The sequence below is a fragment of the Scylla paramamosain genome, chromosome 46, assembly GCF_035594125.1.
Source record: "Scylla paramamosain isolate STU-SP2022 chromosome 46, ASM3559412v1, whole genome shotgun sequence".
Lineage (NCBI taxonomy): Eukaryota > Metazoa > Arthropoda > Malacostraca > Decapoda > Portunidae > Scylla > Scylla paramamosain.
The window spans coordinates 1,461,836-1,484,436 of NC_087196.1; the positions used below are offsets into that span (position 1 = coordinate 1,461,836).

A 22,601-nucleotide genomic window follows, 5' to 3' on the forward strand; every position below is an offset into this window, starting at 1 on the left:
ATATATATATATATATATATATATATATATATATATATATATATATATATATATATATATATATATATATATATATATATATATATATATATATATATATATATATATATATATATTTTTTTTTTTTTTTTTTTTTTTTTCCTCGCATTTTTATATATATATATATATATATATATATATATATATATATATATATATATATATATATATATATATATATATATATATATATATATATATATATATATATATTATGTATAAGGGGCACCAGCCAAGGGCAAATAGAAAAAAAAAACAAGACCGAATGAGGTACAGTTCCTCGAACAGTGTCGAAAGCAGTAATCTAAAATTACGGGATAAGTGTCTTGAAACCTGACTTTTGAAAGAATTAAAGCTATAGGGAAGGCGGAAATACTGGAAATACAGAAATAGCCTGGGAAGGAAGGCATGCAGTTAGCAAATATCACAAGATCAGTTGCCATGAATATAGCGGTAAAAGATAACAAGAGATGCAATATTGCAGCGTTGAGAAAGGGTTCTGTTGATAGTCCGTTAGAGGAGAGGAGTTGATAAGAACAAAAGCTTTTGATTCCACCCTGTCTAAAAGAGCTATATGAGAGAAACCCCACCGTACATGTGAAGCATAGCCCATACATGGACGGATAAGGCCCTTCTATAGAGTTAGAAGCTGGGGCGTGAGAAAAACTGTAGGATCAGTTAGAGATGAGATGTGAAGTTTCCAGTTTAGATCATAAGTAAAGGACAGACCGAGGATGTTAGTTGTAGAAGAGGGGGACAGCTGAGTGTCACTAACGAAGAGGGGATAGTTGTCTGGAAGAATGTGTCGAGTTCATAGGACACCGGCCAAGGACAACAAAAATCCACTAAAAAAGCCTGAATAGGGTCCAAAGCAGTAATCAAAATTTGAAGAATAAGTGTCTTGAAACTCCCCTCTTGAAGGAGTTCAAGTCATAAGAAGGTGGAAACACAGAAGCAGACAGAGAGTTTCAGAGTTTACCAGAGAAAGGGATGAATGATTTAGAATACTGTTTAACTCCTGTATTAGAGAGGTGAACAAAATAGGGGTGACTGAAAGAAGAAAGTCTTGTACACCGAGGCCGTGGGAGGAGGGGAGGCATAAAGTTAGCAAGATCAGAAGAGCAGTTAGCATGAAAATAGCGGTAGAAGATAGCAAGAGATGCAACATTGCGGCAATGACAAAGAGGCTGAAGATAGTCTGTTAGAGGAGATAAGTTGATGAGACGAAAAGCTTTTGATTCCACTCTGTTTAGAAGAGCGGTATGAGTGGAACCCCACCAAACATGTAAAGCATACTCCATGCATGGACAGATAAGGCCCCTGTACAGAGTTAACAAATGGAAGGGTAAGAAAAACTGGCGGAGAAGAGCCAGACCGCCTAACTTCATAGAAGTTCTTTTAGCTAGAGATGAGATGTGGTTTCCAATTTATATTATAAGTAAAGGACAGACCATGGATGTTCAATGTAGGAGAGGGGGCAGTTGAGTGTCATTGAAGAAGAGGGGATTGTTGTCTGGAAGGTTGTGTCTAGTTGATAAATGGAGGAATTGAATTTTTTAAGCAATGAACAATATTAAGATTGCTCTACCCGGATCAGAAATTTTAGAATGGTCAGAGGTCAGCCGTTTTGTGGCTTCCCTGCGTGAACTGTACTACTTCTTGAAGGGTTGGACGTCTACGAAAAGACGTGGAAAAGCGTATCATCAGCGTAGAAGTGGATAGGGGAAGTAGTCTGGTTTAGAAGATCATTGATGAATAATAGGAAGAGAGTTGGTGATAGGACAGAACCCTGAGGAACACCACTGTTAATGGATTTAGAAGAACAGTGACCGTCTACCACAGCAGCAATAGAACGGTCAGAAAGGAAACTTCAGATGAAGTTACTGAGAGAAGGACAGAAGCCATAGGAGGGTAGTTTGGAATCATAGCGTTGTACTAGACTCTATCAAAAGATTTTGATATGTCTAAGGGAAGAGCAAAAGTTTCACCAAAATTTCTAAAAGAGGATGACCAAGACACAATAAGTAAAGCTAGAAGATCGGCAGAAGAAAGACAGAAGAGGGGCCTTGACGGAACCCATACTGGCAATTAAACAGAAGATTGTGAAGTGATAGATTTTAAAGAATCTTCTTGTTTAGGATAGATTAAAAAACTTAGGATAGGCAGCAAATTAAACAACAGGACGGCAGTTTGAAGGATTAGAACGGTCACCCTTTGTAGGAACAGGTTGGCTAAATGTAGGCAAACTTCCAGCAAGAAGAGAAGGAAGATGTTGAAAGACAGAGCTGAAAGAGTCTGACTGGGCAAGGTGCAAGCACGGAGGCACAATTTTGGAAAACAATAGGAGAAACCCCATCAGGTCCATAATCCTTCCTAGCGTTTAGGCCAACGAGGGCATGGAAAACATCATTGCGAAGGATTTTGATAGGTAGCATGTAGTCAGAGGGTGGAGGAGAGAGAGGAACAAGCTCTGAATTATCCAAGGTAGAATTTTTAGTAAAAGTTAGAAATAGATGAGATGGCAGTGGTGCTATCAGGTTGAAATAAAGGAGGGAAAGACGAAGAAGAAGACGTTATGGAAGATGATTTTGTCTAGATACCTGAAGACACGAGAGGAGTTAGATAATGAAAGATTTTGACACGTTCTATCAATGAATGAATCTATGGCTGGTTGGAGAACAGACTTGGTATGATTCCTGGCAAAAATGTAAAGTACATGAGATTCAGATGATGGAAGGGTTAAATACCTTTTGTGGGCCACCTCTATGGCACGAGAACAGGCTGTGTTAAACCAAGATTTAGAAGATTTAGGTCGAGAGAAAGAGTGAAGAATGTATGCCTCCATGTCAGACACTATCACCTCTGTTTTCCTTTCAGCACACAGAGGTGAGTCTCTGGCACGGAAGCAGTTGTCATTACAAGAAAAATCTGCATAATACCTCCTTAGGTTCCCCCACATTAGCAGAGGCAAAACATCAGAGACACCTCCGCTTTGGGGGATCCTGAGGAGGGATTGGAGCATAAGGACAAGATACAGTTATGAGATTGTGATCGGAGGAGCACAAGGGCGAAGATAGGGTAACAGCATAAGCAAAAAGATTAGAGGTTAGGAAAAGGTCAAGAATGTTAGTTGCATCTCCAAGAGGTTAAGGTGTTACACTAGTTGCTCTAGGTAGTGGAGAATAGCACAGTTAGAGGCTACTTCACCACGATGGTCAGTGAAGGGAGAGGAAAGCCAAAGCTGGTGGTGAACATTGAAGCCTGGAAGAATGGAGATTTCCATAAAAGAGAAGAGAGTCAAAATGTGCTCCACTTTAGAAATTAAGGAGTCAAAGAGTTTCTTATAGTCAGAGAAGTTAGAAAATAGGTATACAACACAAATAAATTTAGTCGTAGCCAGATGGTGGAAAACTTAAAAGATTTAAGGGAGTGGGCACGAGAGCAGGTAAAGTCATTGTGCACATAGACACAACAACCAGCTTTGGATTGAAAAAGAAGATAGATAAAGTAGGAAGGAACAGGAAAGTCGCTACTGTCAGTTGCCTCAGAAACCTGTGTTTCATTGAGGAAAAGGAGTTGAGGTTTAGTAGAGATGAGGCTGTGTTGTACAGATTGAAAATTAGATCTAAAACTGCAATTGTTGCGGAAGTAAATGAAGAAAAAGTTGAGGGGTGTTTCAAAAGACTTAGGGTCGATACCAGAAGAGCAGTCCGACCTGGGGACATTTGTGGTCCCCTCCCCAGATGAGGACTCCGAGGCTGGTGTAGGAGTTGCCATGATAATTTTGAATTTTGAGAGTAGACTGTGTTTGTAATTAGGTGCATGTAATTTTGTGTGAAGGAAGAGAGTTGTCTTTAGAGGGCAGGTTATGACTGCTCCCTTGTGTTGTGAGACACAAAAGAAAACCCTCAATAAGGTCAGAGCTGGGTTTAATGATAAGTTCATAGTATCCCCAGATCCAGTGCTTCAGACCTCAATGGGAATAATTATCGTTTCGGCAGGTATCTACTGCCTCCTCCTGCTGCAAGCCATGTGTCACACTTGTGTAGGCTGACCCCGAGTGGTGAACAGATTTCGAATGAAAGTACACCTGCACCGTGACACATCCCCACCACCACAGACACTCACTTTTTTTTTCTTTTTCATGTAGGAGGGACACTGGCCAAGGGCAACAAAAATCTAATAAAAAGAAAAAAAATGCCCACTGAAATGCCAGACCCTTGAAAAGGGTCCAAAGCGGTAGTCAAAAATTGAAAGATATGTGTCTTGAAACCTCCCTCTTGAAGGAAATTAAGTCATAGGAAGGTGGAAATACAAAAGCAGGCAGGGAGTTCCAGAGTTTACCAGAGAAAGGGATAAATGATTGAGAATATTGGTTAACTCTTGCGTTAGAGAGGTGAACAGAATAGTGGTGAGAGAAAGAAGAAAATCTTGTGCAGCGAGGGTGCGGGAAGGAAGGCATGCAGTTAGCAAGATCAGAAGAGCAGTTAGCATGAAAATAGCGGTAGAAGACAGCTAGAGATGCAACATTGCGGCGATGAGAGAGAGGCTGAAGACAGTCAGTTAGAGGAGAGGAGTTGATGAGACGAAAAGCTTTTCATTACACCATGTCTAAAAGAGCAGTATGAGTGGAACCCCCCCGACATGTGAAGCATACTCCATACATGGACGGATAAGGCCCTTGTACAGAGTTAGCAGCTGGGGAGGTGAGTAAAACTGGCGGAGACGTCTCAGACCACCTAACTTCACAAAAGCTGTTTTAGCTAGAGATGAGATGTAAAATTTCCAGTTCAGATTATAAGTAAAGGACAGACCGAGGATGTTCAGTGTTGAAGAGGGGGACAGTTGAGTGTCATTGAAGAAGAGGGGATAATTGTCTGGAAGGTTGTCGACTTGATAGATAGAAGAATTGAGTTTTTGAGGCATTGATCAATACCAAGTTTACTCTGCCCTAATCAGAAATTTTAGAAAGATCAGAAGTCAAGCGTTCTGTGGCTTCCCAGCGTGAAATGTTTGCTTCCTGAAGGGTTGGACGTCTATGAAAAGACGTGGAAAAGTGAAGGGTGGTAACATCAGCGTAGAAGTGGATAGGACAATAAGTTTGGTTTAGAAGATCATTAATGAATAATAAGAAGAGAGTGGGTGATAGGACAGAACCCTGAGGAACACCACTGTTAATAGATTTAGGAGAAGAACAGTGACCGTCTACCACAGCAGCAATAGAACGGTCAAAAAGAAAACTTGAGATGAAGTTACAGAGAGAAGGAGAGAAGCCGTAGGAGAGGAGTTTTGAAATCAAAGCTTTGTGCCAGACTCTATCAAAAGCTTTTGATATGTCTAAGGCAACAGCAACAGTTTCATCAAAATCTCTAAAAGAGGATGACCAAGACTCAGTAAGGTAGCCAGAAGATCACCAGTATAGCGGCTTTGACGGAACCCATACTGGCGATCAGATAGAAGATTGTGAAGTGATAGATGTTTAAGAATCTTCCTATTGAAGATAAATTCAAAAAGTTTGGATAGGCTGGAAATTAAAGCAAGAGGACAGTAGTTTGAGGGAAGGTAAATGTTGACAGACAGAGTTGAAAGAGTTTGACTAGGTAAGGTGCAAGCACGGAGGCACAGTTTCGGAGAACAATAAGAGGGACCCCATCAGGTCCATAAGCCTTCCGCGGTTTTAGGCCAGCGAGGGCATGGGAAACATCATTGCAAAGAATTCTAATAGGTAGCATGAAGTAGTCAGAGGGTGGAAGAGAGGGAGGAACAAGTCCAGAATCGTCAAAGGTAGAGATTTCAGCAAAGGTTTGAGTGAAGAGTTCAGCTTTAGAAATAGATGTGATAGCAGTGGTGCCATCTGGTTGAAATCGAGAAGGGAAAGAAGAAGAAGCAAAGCTATTGGAGATATTTCTGGCTAGATGCCAGAAGTCATGAGGGGAGTTAGATCTTGAAAGGTTTTGACACTTTCTGTTAATGAAGGAGTTTTTGGTTAGTTGGAGAACAGACTTGGCATGGTTCCGGGCAGAAATATAAAGTGCATGAGATTCTGGTGATGGAAGGCTTAAGTACCTTTTGTGGGCCACCTCTCTATCATGTATAGCACGAGAACAAACTGTGTTAAACCAGGGTTTCGAAGGTTTAGGTCGAGAAAAAGAGTGAAGAATGTACGCCTCCATGCCAGATACTATCACCTCTGTTATGCACTCAGCACACAAAGGGTGTCTGACATTGAAGCTTTAATCATTCCAAGGAAAATCAGCAAAATACCTCCTCAGGTCCCCCCAACTAGCAGAGGCAAAACACCAGAGGCGCCTTCGCTTCGGGGGATCCTGAGGAGGGATTGAAGCGATAGAACAAGATACAGATATGAGATTGTGATCGGAGGAGCCCAACGGAGAAGAAAGGGTGACAGCATAAGCAGAAGGATTAGAGGTCAGGAAAAGATCAAGAATGTTGGGCGTATCTCCAAGAGTGTTGCACCAATTGCTCTAGGTCGTAGAGGATAGCAAAGTTGAAGGTTAGTTTAGCTTTGGATAAAAAATGAGGATAGAGAAAGTAGGAGGGAACAGAAAAGGGGCTACTGTCAGTTGCCTGAGACACTAAGTTTCAGTGAGGAGAAGAAGATGAGGTTTAGAAGAGGAGAGGTGGTCTTCTACAGATTGAAAATGTTGCAGAAGTTAATGAAGAAAAAGTTGAGGGGAGTGTCAAGACACTTAGGGTCGTCGACGGAAAGGCAGTCCGACCTGGGGACATTTATGGTCCCCTCCCCAGATGGGAACTCCGAGACTGGTGTAGGAGTCGCTATGATAATTTTGAAATTTTTGAGTGAAGGGTGTGTGTGTTATTAGGTGCTTGTAGTTTTGTGTGGAGGAAGAGAGTTGTACTCGTATTTAGAGGACAGGCTGTGACTGCCCCCTTGTGTTGTGAGACACAAAGGGAAACGTTCAGTGAGGTCACAGCTGGGTTTAATGACAAGTTCACAGCACCCCCTGAACAGTGCTTTAGACCTCACTGGGAGTAATTATCCTTTCGGCAGGTGTCTACTGCCTCCACTTCATATTCTCATTCCCTTTAATCTGCTTGCTACTCTTAAATGACAGGTTGTTGTCTTAATTGTGCTTTTATACAACATGTAAGCCTTTCATTATTATGGGGAACGACAACGTACCCCCTGAGGAGCCATGACCCTCCATAGGAAGAAAAATATCACTAAAGAACGATTTCCACTGGGCAATTCGCGGCTGCTTGGATTATGCAGCCGGGAGCTACATGCAGCTAGTATTTGCTGAATTGCTGGAGAAGCCAGAAACCACTCTGTCGGGCTGACTGGCTGCCTTCTCGGAAAATTTCCAGTCACATGAGAACAACTATGAATATAAAATTGAAAACATGAAGAATATTGTTGGAAAAAGTTTTAGTAATAACCATAGACTGTATTATATACAATAAATATACAATATACAAAAAAAAAATTAACTTATCTATAAAAAAAAATGGAAAACATACGCGGAATTGGTTTGTTTACATCGTCATTGAGGAAGCCAGTGTCTAGCAAGTGTGTACGAGATGGCATCATGAGCACCGAATCCTGCAAGGCTATTATATAAATCAGGAACGAGTCTACAATAATTTCTTCTTTTCCAGCAAAATTGCAATTATAGCAAACAGCTCGGAGGAGGAGGGCTCCATCTTCATTATTTATTTTTTATGCAGCCGGCTAGCAGGCTAGCGGCTGCTCTCCACCGTGTGAATGCTTTCGGGTAAAACCTACCCACTTTTGTGGGTGGCTGCAAGCAGCCAGTTAGAAAAACAGCCTGGTGTAAACCCCTCTTAATAGACGGAGAAGCATAAGGGAAGTGTACATGAGCTTTGGAACCATTGGATGATTTTATGATTTCTTTATATTATTTTATCTTTATATCGGTATATTTTCATAATGTTTATTAGTTCTTTTGTTTTAGTTTCTTTTACTTTGATTTTTTTTTTAGTTTATATCATTCTCTTCGTTTTTGTTCATATTAGGAAGTACTTATATATCGCTTATATCTTTGTTTCATAAATTTGATAAGTTTACTAAAAACTAGTCCAGGTGCGGCAGCTTGGTGAAGGGGCTGGGAATTGTGGTCGTAACAATATATATATATATATATATATATATATATATATATATATATATATATATATATATATATATATATATATATATATATATATATATATATATAATTAACGTCATGGTTTAGAGGTTACAGAAATTAAAATATTAATACAGTAAGAATTAAAGACTGGGAGGGTGGAAGAAAATACAATGGTGAACGTTGCCATTGCCATCTTATTCAATATATATATATATATATATATATATATATATATATATATATATATATATATATATATATATATATATATATATATATATATATATATATATATATATATATATATATATATATATATATATATTATTGTTCCACGATTAAAATGCAAATTCAAATTGAAATTTGTATTTTACATTGGAAAATTTGACCTGAAATTTCTTCTAGGTAATGTGCAATCAGGATGGGATTTATTTTTTCCTCATCTGAGCTAATACCCCTTATCTCCACACACACACACACACACACACACACACACACACACACACACACACACACACACACACACACACACACATACACACACGAACATTTTAGCAGAATATTGGGCAAGTGTAAATTACATTGTCTGTCACGTTGAGCTGTACTCCTCCAGCGCACTTGGTCTGGACCACCACCTCTCCGAGCGCTTCCAAATAGTTCCCGGTGCCAGGACAAGCCAGGATTACGATGTTGCCTGAAGGAATCCTGTATGTGGAAGATTATTCGGTAAGGCGTAGACTTATCGTTTAAACAAGATAGCTACCAGTAAAAAAAAATAAAACAAAAAAAAAATAAAGAAAGAAAATATTTAAATTAAATGAAATATAAATAACTAAAAAAATATCAATATAAATAAATTAATAATACAAATAAATCATAATAATAATATTAGTAATAATAATAATAATGATAATAATAATAATAATAAAAATAATAATAATAATAATAATAATAATAATGATAATAATAATAATAATAATAATAATAATAATAATAATAATAAATGATGAGGAACTACCTCTGGTGAGACCGAAATACAATGAAGTCAGACAGCCTTAGGAGGAGGCAGTAGACACCTGCCGAAACGAAAATTCCTCCCAGTGAGGTCTAAAGCACTGTTCAGGGGCTGCTGTGAACTTGTCATTAAACCCAGCTGTGACCTCACTGAACGTTTCCCTTCGTGTCTCACAACACAAGGGGGCAGTCACAGCCTGCCCTCTAAAGACAACTCTCTTCCTCCACACAAAACTACAAGCACCTAATAACACACACACCCTTCACTCAAAAAATTTAAAATCATCATGGCGACTCCTACACCAGCCTCGGAGTCCCTATCTGGGGAGGGGACCATAAATGTCCCAGGTAGGACTGCCTTTCTGTCGACGACCCTAAGTGTCTTGACACCCCACTCAACTTTTTCTTCATTAACTTCTGCAACATTCGCGGTCTAAGATCTAATTTTCAATCTGTAGAACACCACCCCTCCTCTTCTCTATCCTCATTTTCGATCCAAAGCTGGATGCTGCGTTTATGTGCGCAGTGACTTAACCTGCTCTCGTGCCCACGCTCTTGAACCTTCCGAGTTTTCCACCATCTGGCTACGACTACAGAGTCACTCTTATACTAAATTTATCTGTGCTGTATACCTCTCACCTAACTCCTCTGACTATAAAAAATTCTTTGACTACTTAACTTCCAAAGTGGAGCACATTCTGACCCTCTTCCCTTTTGCAGAAATCTCCATTCTTGGAGACTTCAATGTTCACCACCAGCTTTGTCTTTCCTCTCCGTTCACTGACCATCCTGGTGAACTTGCCTACAACTTTGCTATCCTCCATGATCTAGAGCAATTGGTGCAACACCCTACTCGTATTCCTGACCGTCTTGGAGATACGCCAAACATTCTTGACCTTTTCCTGACCTCTAATCCTTCTGCTTATGCTGTCACCCTTTCTTCTCCGTTGGGCTCCTCCGATCACAATCTCATATCTATATCTTGTTCTATCGCTTCAATCCCTCCTCAGGATCCCCCTAAGCGAAGGTGCCTCTGGCGTTTTGCCTCTGCTAGTTGGGGGGACCTGAGGAGGTATTTTGTTGATTTTCCTTGGAATGACTACTGCTTCCGTGTCAGAGACCCGTCTTTGTGTGTTGAGCGGATAACAGAGGTGATAGTGTCTGGCATGGAGGCGTACATTCCTCGCTCTCTGTGTTAAAGCAAGGTTTAACACAACTTGTTCTCGTGCTATACATGATAGAGAGGTGGCCCACAAAAGGTACTTAAGCCTTCCATCACCAGAATATCATGCACTTTATATTTCTGCCCGGAACCATGCCAAGTTTGTTCTCCAACTAGCCAAAAACTCCTTCATTAACAGAAAATGTCAAAACCTTTCAAGATTCAACTACCCTCGTGATTTCTGGCATCTAGCCAAAAATATCTCCAATAACTTTGCTTCTTCTTCTTTCCCTCCTCTATTACAACCAGATGGCACCACTGCTATCACATCTATTTCTAAAGCTGAACACTTCGCTCAAACCTTTGCTGAAATCTCTACCTTGGACTATTCTGGGCTTGTTCCTCCCTCTCTTCAACCCTCTGACTACTTCATGCCACGTATTATAGTTCTTCTCAATGATGTTTTCCATGCCCTCGGAAGGCTTACGGACCTGATGGGGTCCCTCCTATTGTTCTCCGAAACTGTGCCTCCGTGCTTGCACCTTGCCTAGTCAAACTCTTTCACCTCTGTCTATCAACATCTACCTTTTCCTTCTTGCTGGAAGTTTGCCTACATTCAACCTGTTCCTAAAAAGGGTGACCGTTCTAATCCCTCAAACTACCGTCCTATTGCTTTAATATTCTGCCTATCTAAAGTTTTTGAATCTATCCTCAACAGGAAGATTCTTAAACATCTATCACTTCACAACCTTCTATCTGATCGCCAGTATGGGTTCCGTCAAGGCCGCTCTACTGGTGATCTTCTGGCTTTCCTTACTGAGTCTTGGTCATCCTCTTTTAGAGATTTTGGTGAAACTTTTGCTGTTGCCTTGGACATATCAAAAGCTTTTGATAGAGTCTGGCACAAAGCTTTGATTTCCAAACTACCCTCCTACGGTTTATATCCTTCTCTCTGTAACTTCATCTAAAATTTCCTTTCTGACCGTTCTATTGCTGCTGTGGTAGACGGTCACTGTTCTTCTCCTAAATCTATTAACACTGGTGTTCCTCAGGGTTCTGTCCTGTCACCCACTCTCTTCTTATTATTCATAAATGATCTTCTAAACCAAACTTCATGTCGTATCCACTCCTAAGCTGATGATACCACCTTGCACTTTTCCACGTCTTTTCATAGACGTCCAACCCTTCAGGAGGTAAACATATCACGCAGGGAAGCCACAGAACGCTTGACTTCTGATCTTTCTAAAATTTCTGATTGGGCAGAGAAAACTTGGTATTGTTCAATGCCTCAAAAACTCAATTCCTCCATCTATCAACTCGACACAACCTTCCAGACAACTATCCGAAAGACGATCACAAAGCGATTTACCTTAAAGTCTTCTTTATAAACCAAACGGAATTTTTATATGTGACGAATATATCCCCACAATTGTTTCTCATGGGAAAATAATAAATGGCTCGGAAATAAATAAGGAAAGACGTGAGGTGCTTCCGAGGACGGGGGTGATACAGAACTATTTGGGGAAGCTGAAAATATCTTGTGAGGGAAGCCTGGGTACTAATTTGCTGTACACATAATATACTGAGTTGACGGAACGTGTGTGCGTGTGTGTGTGTGTGTGTGTGTGTGTGTGTGTGTGTGTGTGTGTGTGTGTGTGTGTGTGTGTGTGTGTGTGTGTGTGTGTGTGTGTGTGTGTGTGTGCATGTGTGTGTGTGTGTGTGTTTCATTAAGTCTGAGTCTCTCTCTCTCTCTCTCTCTCTCTCTCTCTCTCTCTCTCTCTCTCTCTCTCTCTCTCTCTCTCTCTCTCTCTCTCTCTCTCTCTCTCTCTCTCTCTCTCTCTCTCTCTCTCTCTCTCTCTCCGGTCGTTGCCTTTAAGAGACTTTTACTAATACATCCAGTGGATATGACAGGTGTGGCGGCTTGAAGTCTATTGGAGGGGCATTAGGCTGCGTGGAAGTTTGGAAGGCACATGACATCACGAAGATCACAGTGCTTTAGTCAGATTCAACATGCTGCTCAGAAATTAGCCTGTAACAACAGCAGGGTTGAATTCTGGATATGAGTGGAGCTACCCTGTTTGTTTTGCATCCATGGCGGTCGTGTGTTGCCAGAGGTATACAGGGCTGTATTCTACATTTCCCAATATTATTTAAATTGTTTTGCAAACATGGATTGTCCAACTCAATGTCAGCACTGTGGTATGGGACAGAAGGTCTCTTCTAAATGGGTGGCTTGTGACTTATGTGGAAAATGGTTTCACGAAACGTGTGTGTGATCCAGGGAAAGTAGATTGGATGTGTAAATTATACACAAAAGCTATGACTGACTGTTATCGTGAGCATAGAAACCTAAAAGAGATGGTTGTACAACTGGATAAAGAAAATAAAATGTTAAAAAGCGAAAACGGGTTTTGGAGGGAGAAGGTGGAGCAAGGTGGAATGTCTCCTGCAGATATTTGTGAAAGAATTAAGTTAGTTGTAAGCGCTGAAAACCTGGATCAGAAATTGGTTAATATAAAGGATGTGATAATTACTACTATAGTTAATCTACAAGCCGGTACACTTGATGGTTATACTAATGTAGATGACAGTGAGGTACCCACTGGTGAAGGGGAAATAAAGAGAAGGAAAAATCTGTTGGCTAATATAAAGGATGATATTAACACTATTGTAAACTTGCATGCCGGCACAAAGGGTAAGGGTAAAAGTAGTGGTGGCACCACCTATGCTGCAATTACTAAGAAGAAAAATCTGCCAGTTGCTAAATCAAATGACAGGGAATATACTATGACTAACAGAAAGGAGGAGCTTGATGGAGTACTGAAGCTGTGGTTGATGTAAAGTTCATTAATAGTGGAAATGTTATTATGAACTTTGCTAAAGAGGCTGAGAGAGAAACTGCAGCAAGAAGGATCAATATTGGAATGAGAAACATGGAAATGAAATTCACAAAGAAATCTCTCCAAAAATCATGATATGTAATGTTTCCAAGGAGGAGAATAAGGATGAGATCATTGATTATATGATTGCTAAAAACGGGTAATTACAGAATGTTGAGGATGTACATGATAAAATTAAGCTAGTATTTAATAGACTAGCAGTTGGAGACACAGTGCACTACATACTAAGGTGTTCACCAGAAATTAGAAAGATGATACATAATCATGGGGATATTGTGTGTCTGAAATGGGCCAGGTATACAGTCAGAGACAGATATGCTTTCAACTGCTTCCACTGTCAAATATATGGACATATTGAGAAAGATTGTAAATTGAAACGGAATGGTGATGCTGTTAGGTATGCTAATTGTGGTGGGGATTATCAAACCAAGGACTGTATCAGTGATTGTGCCAAATGTATTAATTGTGTCAGAAACTCACGACCTGAAACAAATCATGCAGTAGAGGCTGTAAGTCACTAGAGCTGGAACTTTCTAAAATCAGAGACATGACTGACCATGGATACTAGGAACACCAATCATATCCAATGTGGATTTATAAATATACAGTCTGTTGGTAATAAAACCATTGAAATACAAGAGTTAATTACTGAGAAGGCGTTTGACGTCTTTGCTGTAGCAGAAACTTTGCTGAATGAATTTGATTGTGCAAAAATCCATGAAATGACTCCAACAACTCACACTTTTATGCATATTCCTATGATCAGAAGAAGAGGAGAAGGAGTAGGGATATTTATATTAAAGAAATATTTTCATATACAGTGGCTGGCCTCTCTAAAATTCAACACATTTGAACATATAATGGTGACGAATCGAACTTCATTTACTGATGAATTTACTCGTAGGACATACTTAAAGGGAATAGATAATATGAATAGATGAACCTTTATTTGTGGAAAATTTAATCTATGTATTGATGATAATGAAGATCATTATAGCAAAGATTTTAATGAGATGATAGATTCTCAGCAATGCATAAACAAGGTTAATCGTTTAACTTCTCGTTCCAGCCATATGCTAGGTTCAGTTTTCTGTGATAAAGAACTAGACATCTTGCGGTGGAACCAGACTTTGCCATTTCTCCTTACCACAAACTAGTTATGTACAATATCGATATTCGCAAGGATTTAAGAATCAAGAAAACTATAACTTTCAGAAGGAAAAGAAATTTTGATGCTAGAGTATTGCTCATAGAATACTTGATAGAATTTCATAGGATATTAATAATTTTTGTCCACATACAGATGGCATTGAAATACAAAAGGGTGAATGTTTGAGTTGTATATTCTTATATAATGTTACACTACAGAATGAATATAATGACATGTGTCCAGTGATAGAGAAAGAGATTACTGAGAAGGACAACACACTACGGTTCAACTCGGAGGTTGCTAATGCTATCTTAATTAGAAGGCGTGAGGAAAAACTGTGGGGTACTTTACGAACGGAGGAATCTGGGAGATAGTATATTAATGCAAGGAATGAGGTAAATAAACTAATAAGGAGAACAAAATGTACGATTATAGACAGAAAATTGTTGTAGCAGGGTGAGCTGTGAAGAGATTGTAGTCTCTTTTTGCCAACCTGACATGATGTATGAGCAAAAAGAGGTTTCCTGATAGATGTTCTAATAATAATTTAGCAAATTAATTTATGAAATATTTTGATGAGAAAATCTTAAATATTGTCAATAGTTTTCAAGATGTAAGACCCTTGGTCCGCCAAGTGCATCTGCCGGACATCTCATATATTCGTTTGTGCTGCTTCAAGGAAATTAGTCTTGAAAAACTAGAGACCTTGTTGGAAAGAGTTAAAATGACACATTATGCTATTGATCCCATTCCAGTGTCTGAGATAGCTAATGAGGAAGGTTTCCCTAATCTCGTACAGCTGATCATGAAAATTGTAAATTTTCACAAAGTGAAAAGTTGGCAATTGTCAAACCAATTTTGAAGTGCAATAAAGATCATCAGAGTTTGAGTTCCTAGAGGTCAGCTTCGAACCTGTTCCATCTGTCAAAAATTTTTGAGAATGTCATTCTTTGTCAATTTTTGGAGTATCTGGTGAACATCCATGTTGTACCAGATAATCAGTCCGCTTATATACAGCTATACTCAACAGAAACATCATTGTGTAGTTTTACTAATGAACTGCTAGGATGGATGGATAAGGGCAAATGTGGTGTCTTATCGTTACTAGATTTAAGTGCTGCTTTTGATACAGGTATACATGAGGATTTGAGGGCTATAGGAGTGACACAAAGGACACTATATTACCTGGAAAGCTATTTAGACAACAGAAGTTACTGTGTACAGGTTGGAAACATTTTCCCTGAACATGGTACGCTTAGAAAAGGTGTTACCCAAGGTAGTGTACTGGAACCTGTGCTGTTTTGTATTTACACCATTGAACTTTCATTTTTGTTGAGGGAACATGGAGTGGCCTTTATTTATTTATTTTTTTTATTTTTTTATTTATTTTTATTTATTTATTTATTCATTTATTTATTTATTTATTTATTTTTATTTATTTATTTTTTTTTTTTGCTGATGATACTCAGTTTTATTTGTCTGTCAATATGCTGGACACTGAAATTCTGATGACTAGGATTATGGTAGATCTTAAGAAATGATGGATAGTAAACAACTGAAATTGAATGAAGATAAAACAGAATGTTTGATTATCAGTAAGAAGGGTGTCTTGAGAGGGTTGAATGGTTTGCATGGTTTTAATATTAATGGAAATATTGTTAATATATCAGAGAAGGTAAAGGACTTAGGTTTGATTATTGATAAACATATGAATTTCAATGAACAAGTAAATGGTATTGCAAAGGTGGCATGACTTAATTTACGAAATATTGCCTTCATAAAGAAATATTTAGATGTACATTCTGTTAAGAACCTCATACATAACTATGTCATTAATAGATTAGATTATTGTAATTCTCTGTATTATAACTTACCTAACTAATAATGAACTTGCCAGCATATGAGAGGATCACACCAGTTCTCATTGAACTACACTGGTTGCCAGTTAAGACTAGAATCATATATAAAATTTGTGTTATGACATATGTGGCAATGAAGACTGAGAAGCCTGAATACTTAAGAAAACTATTACAACCATTTGAATTACAGACATATATTGTAGTAAGACATGCTTCTGATAGCAATAGATTCTTAGAACCAAGGTGTAACACAGTCATTGCTTGTAGAGCCTTTAAGACTATATAATAGACTCCCAATTGCTGTTAAGAGCAGTAAAAATGTGGATCTCTTTGGGAGGAGATCAAAAACATTCTTGTTCAGTGACTGCTATGATATGGAGGACAAGTGTATTCGAAATAATTATGCATTATAATATTTTTTAGGGTGAAGAATGTTAAAATGATACGAGACATTATTGTGTTACTATGAGTAAGTCAGTATGACTGTTATTTACTATGAAGTGTCAGAATGATTATTAATTGTCTTATGAAATAAAACATATTCTACTGTTTTAACTGGGTACTATTGAGTCAGTATTACTGGTTTTTATTAATTTTAGCATCATAGTACCTACACTGTCAATATAATTAGCATTATTACTGTGTGTGGACTTTGTTGTATTAGTATGTTTAAGTAAGCATCACTGTGTTATTCACAATATTATGTGTTGCATTAGTATATTTAAGCGTCTTTGTGTTATTACAATATTAAGTTTTAGTCTTATTACGTAGTTTTAGCTTTATACGTCCTTAACATTAAGTTAATTGTGCAATAGTAGAAACAACAAATGTTATTTTTTTTTTTTTTTTTATTATTGGCGGCTCTGCAGAGCACCACAAGTTGGTGAAGTAGAGCCTGATAAACCAAATAAAGATAAAGATAAAGATATTGTTGTTGAAAATAATTTTAATTCAAATTTTGACTGTTCGTCTTTTTAAATCTACTGAATACATTAAAAAAGAAAATCTCAAACACCTCTCTACTCGCAATCTGATCAACTGGAATCAATCAAATTCAGAACTCAGCAAATTATCCCTCACCACAAAACTCAGCTCACTTCTCATGAGCGACAGGTGGAAAGTAAACTATATTCTTATCAGATAAAACGATCCATTGTTCTATCAGTGCTGTAGAAGACGTACATGATGATACATACCTGACTTCTCGAACTGAATCTTTCTCCACAGGTAGCACGAGTTTTAATTGATCGTCAAGGATTAAGGGTGGGTCCATAGGGAAGTCAGCGTCCTTGTTCCACACACAGTCCTCCCCTATGTTGAGGGTGAGTGAAAAAAAAAAAAACAATAATAATAATAATAAAATTAATAATAATAATAATAATAATAATAATAATAATAATAATAATAATAATAATAATAATAATAATAATAATAATAATAATAATAGTAATAATAATAAGAGGCAGAAGGAGGCTGAAGGAACACAAGATATATGACAATTATAGCAGTGAGTATTTGTTCGTTACGAAAAGATGATAAGCACGTGACATCAATATCACATGAGTATACAACTATAAACCGCTGCTGGCCATGTTTGCCTTGCGTATTGGTGGAATGGTGAGGTGATGTCTTCAGCTCAACTAAGGTCTAGGTAAGGTCTTATATATATATATATATATATATATATATATATATATATATATATATATATATATATATATATATATATATATATATATATATATATATATATATATATATATATATATATATATATATATATATATATATATATATATATATATATATATATATATATATATATATATATATATATATATATATATATATATATATATATATATATTTATTTATTTATTTATTTATTTATTTATTTTATTTATTTATTTTTTTTTTTTTATTCAGACATTTCATGGCGAAAATAAATCCTTAATTATCTATTAAACGATCAACTATTCTATAGGATACATGTTCTGTGAAATTCAAATTTTAGAGTGCATTTGTCGGTGAAACATATAAAACTCAGTTGATTTTGTTTTCGTTTCATTTACATCCTGGAGACCAGCCAAGAGCATTAAAAAAATAAATAAATAACAAATAAATAAATAAATAAATAAAAGCGCTTGCATCTTCTCCACAAGAGGGAAAGAAAAGCATAATCGATATACTTTGTTAATTTAGTTTCTGAGGTCTTGTTACTTCTTTTTTAAAACAATAGCACTTGTAGGAAAACGGAAATAGGAAGAAAGTTCCAAACTTTACCAATAGTCATAACACTACCGCGGTGAGTGTGAAGTTCAAGACATTCTATTTGGAAGAAGGAATCGACAAGACCAAAACCTTTTGACTTGTTTAGAAGTGACTTGAACCTCCTCACATGATTAAAAGAGTTCTACTTTATATATGGATGGATTAGGCCCCTGGAAAGAGTAAATGAATGAGAAAAAGATATTGGACGCATTGACACAAAACAATTCCGAAGACTCAAGAGTGTGGGCGCGGAACTATATTATCTCGTTCCGTACATAGACACAACAACCATTTTATTTATTTATTTTTTTATTAAGAAAAGTAAAAGTAAGAGAGAACAGAAAATAGTCTATCAGTGACCTCAGAAGCCTGTGTTTCATTGACTAATAAAAGTTGAGTTTGGAAGAAGGGTGACGATGTTCTACTGACTGGAGGTAAGACTGCGAATGCTGTACAAGGTTAAGATAATGAAGAGAAAGTTAGAGGAGAGAGTTAGGGGAAGTATCAAAATACCTTGTGCTTTCAGCCAAAGCAAATGACTGTTACGATTTATTGAGAATGTGTGAAATAGTATAATTGCAGATAATTTGTAACTATTTTATCCTTAGATTCTTTGCGCCTTAGATTCCATTGAATTCGTGAGGGTATCAGGAAGCCTTGTGTCTTAAAAGAAGCTTCGTGATAGGGTGCAGCAGAAATACTTCCCATATTTCAAACTTTCACTTATGTGTTTCTAATGAACTTATGCAAGTGCCAATGATGTCTTCATTTAGCTGATGTCTTGATTTAGCTTTTTTTCTCTCTTTTTTTTTTTAGATGCCCTTATCTAGCAATATGGTTTGGATTCGTGCACATTGTGCTTTTGTTGTAGAAGCGCTTTTTGAAGATGATAAATCTGTAACTGTAACACGAGAGAATTTTTCGAAATTATTACATGTTGGGTAGGAATAATGCTGTTCGGCATAGAAAGACATCATTGCTATGGGTTGCAAATTTCAAAGCCACAGCATCAGCACTTAAAAGAGAGCCACATAGAAGACCTCGAGACGCTCGAACTACAGAAAGTCTTCGAACTGTGAGACTTTTGTTGCTTAGTCTCCTACACGTTTAGCTCATAAACATGCTACTGTTTTGGGACTGTCTGATCGATTAGTCAGAAGTCTATACATTTATCAGGAGTTCAATCCATAAAAATTAATAACCACTCAGAAACTGCATGACGGCGACTGGAAAGTTTGCTTGTCATGATGTGATGATATCCATCAGAATGTTCCTGCAAATGCATATATATATATATATATATATATATATATATATATATATATATATATATATATATATATATATATATATATATATATATATATATATATATATATATATATATATATATATATATATATATATATATATATATATATATATATATATATATATATATATTGTCGCGAGACACTCAGCCCGCCACTACATTCCTTGCTGTGCCCTTCCTTTGAGACCTGACCCAACCTTTGGCTGCCACCTATCACAACGTGGGAGTGAAGCCAACCCTCACACTTTGTCTACACAGTGTTCCGGCCTGTTCCACAGCCGGTTGAGTTCCCAGGAACTCAGAAGCCCTTTTACCTTTTTGGCCATGAGACTTCCCTTTACCTCATGAGTCCCAGCCTGACCTGAGCCAATAGGTTCAGCAAGCACACAAACATCAGAAGTCCTTGTCCGCCTGGCCTCAATAGCGGATATGTGACTCGCTGGCAGTTCATCATATTATTTTGTACAATTTATTTATATTAATATATCTGCAGCTGCTTTTACAACGAGTTCATCTCTATCCTGGCCACCTCTACAAAGCACTATTAGAAGAAGTAACATAAATTACTGGTACATAAAAATGGTGGCAATGGTGGGATGGAGTGGACGCTTCCAGTTCCCCTAGCCCACGTGTCCTGCCTGCTCGTCGCCAGCTACTCCAGCTACCTTCATCACCTCTGGGTCACTTGGTAGGCCGTGACCGACTCGTTTCAGCTAACCCGTCATCAACGCAAACTGCTACGCTACTACACATCTATGGTGCTTTCTTCAGCTGCATTTAGGGCCTCTTTCAAGCTTTACCCAAGCCTGCCCCGCCAGCCTGTTCCCATACGACTTGAAGCCATCACTGACGCCAACCCTGTTTCAAGTCTGGACTTTTTAAGCTGTCACTGATGCAACTTGACTGCTTTGCAGTCACTGGCAAAGGGCAACAAAAATCAAATAAAAAAAAAGGCCCACTAAGATGCCAGTCCCCGAAAAGGGCCCAAAGTAGTTATCAAAAATTGAAACCTCCCTCTTAAAGGAATTCAAGTCATAGTAAGGTGGAAATACAGAAGCAGGCAGGGAGTTCCAGAGTTTACCAGAGAAGGGGATAAATAATTGAGAATAATGGTTAACTCTTGCGTTAGAGAGGTGGACAGAATAAGGGTGAGAGAAAGAAGAAAGTCTTGTGCAGCGAGGACATGGGAGGAGGGGACGCATGCAGTTAGTAAGATCAGAAGAACAGTTAGCATGAAAATAGCGGTAGAAGACAGCTAGAGATGCAACGTTGCGGCGATGAGAGAGCGGCTGAGGACAGTCAGATAGAAGAGAGGAGTTGATGAGACGAAAAGCTTTTCATTCCACCCTGTCTAGAAGAGCGGTATGAGTGGAACCCCCCACAGACATGTGAAGCATACTCCATACATGGACGGATAAGGCCCTTGTACAGAGTTAAAAGTTGGGGGTGTGAGAAAAACTGGCAGAGACGTCTCAGAACACCTAACTTCATTAAAGCTGTTTTTAGGTAGAGATGAGATGTGAAGTTTCCAGTTCAGATTATAAGTAAAGGACAGACCGAGGATGTTCAGTGAAGAAGAGGGAGACAGTTGAGTGTCATTGAAGAAGAGGGGATAGTTGTCTGGAAGGTTGTGTCGAGTTGATAAATGGAGGAATTGAGTTTTTCAGGTAATGAACATTACCGGGTTTGCTCTGCCCCAATCAGAAATTTTAGAAATGCGTGAAATATTTACTTCCTGAAGGGTTGGACGTCTACAAAAAGACGTGGATAAGTGCAGCGTGGTATCATCAGCGTAAGAGTGGATAGGAGAAGAAGTTTGGTTTAGAAGGTCATTGATGAATAATAAGAAGAGTGGATGACAGGATAGAACCCTGAGGAACATCACTGTTAATAGATTTAGGAAAAGAATAGTGACAGTTTACCACAGCAGCAATAGAATGGTCAGAAAGGAAACTTGAGATGAAGTTACAGAGAGAAGGATAGAATACGTAGGAGGGTAGTTTGGAAATCAAAGCTTTGTGCCAGACTCTATCAAAAGCTTTTGATATATCCAAGGCAACAGCAAAAGTTTCACCAAAATCTCTAAAAGAGGATGACCAAGACTCAGTAAGGAAAGCCAGAAGATCACCAGAAGAGCGGCCTTGACGGAGCCCATGCTGGCGATCAGATAGAAGGTTGTGAAGTGATAGATGTTTAAGAATCTTCCTGTTGAGGATAGATTAAAAAACTTTAGATAGGCAGGAATTAAAGCAATAGGACGGTAGTTTGAGGGATTAGAACGGTCACCCTTTTTAGGAACAGGTTGAATGTAGGCAAACTTCCAGCAGGAAGGAAAGGTAGATGTTGACAAACAGAGCTGAAAGAGCTTGACTAGGCAAGGTGCAAGCACATAGGCACAGTTTCGGAGAGCAATAGGAGGGACCCCATCAGGTCCATAAGCCTTTCGAGGGTTTAGGCCAGCGAGGGGATGGAAAGGCAGGCATCGTAAGTGGTGATCTTACGTTTTCTCTTCCTAAATTCAAGGTAGACTTTGTTAACCACTTTTTAAGCTTTGAAAGGCTAGTAAAGATCCTTTAACGTTTCAATTATAGTTTTTCTAGTGGGTAGTAGTGTAGTACAAAGAATTTCTGCTATCGCTCATTCATCATTTAAGGACTTCAGTGTGGTTAAAAGATGTTTTCCAAAGTTACCCTAAAACTTATATGAACCTTCGCTGACTTTAAGATCTGATAAATCTATTATTATTATTACGAAACTTG

The 22,601-nt window shown here is 38.1% G+C and overlaps 1 protein-coding gene across 2 annotated transcripts in view; it reads right to left on the minus strand.

Annotated features, from left to right (window-relative positions):
• Nucleotides 1–22,601, minus strand: part of LOC135094567 (uncharacterized) — a 62,646-nt gene that overhangs the window by 35,128 nt on the left and 4,917 nt on the right. For both annotated transcript variants that reach the window (XM_063994776.1, XM_063994777.1), the window contains exons 2-3: nt 17,456–17,570; nt 8,756–8,879 (exon numbers count right to left, since the gene is read on the minus strand). In XM_063994776.1, the coding sequence (XP_063850846.1) occupies nt 8,756–8,879; nt 17,456–17,570 (239 nt within the window). The remainder of the gene's footprint in view (nt 1–8,755; nt 8,880–17,455; nt 17,571–22,601) is intronic.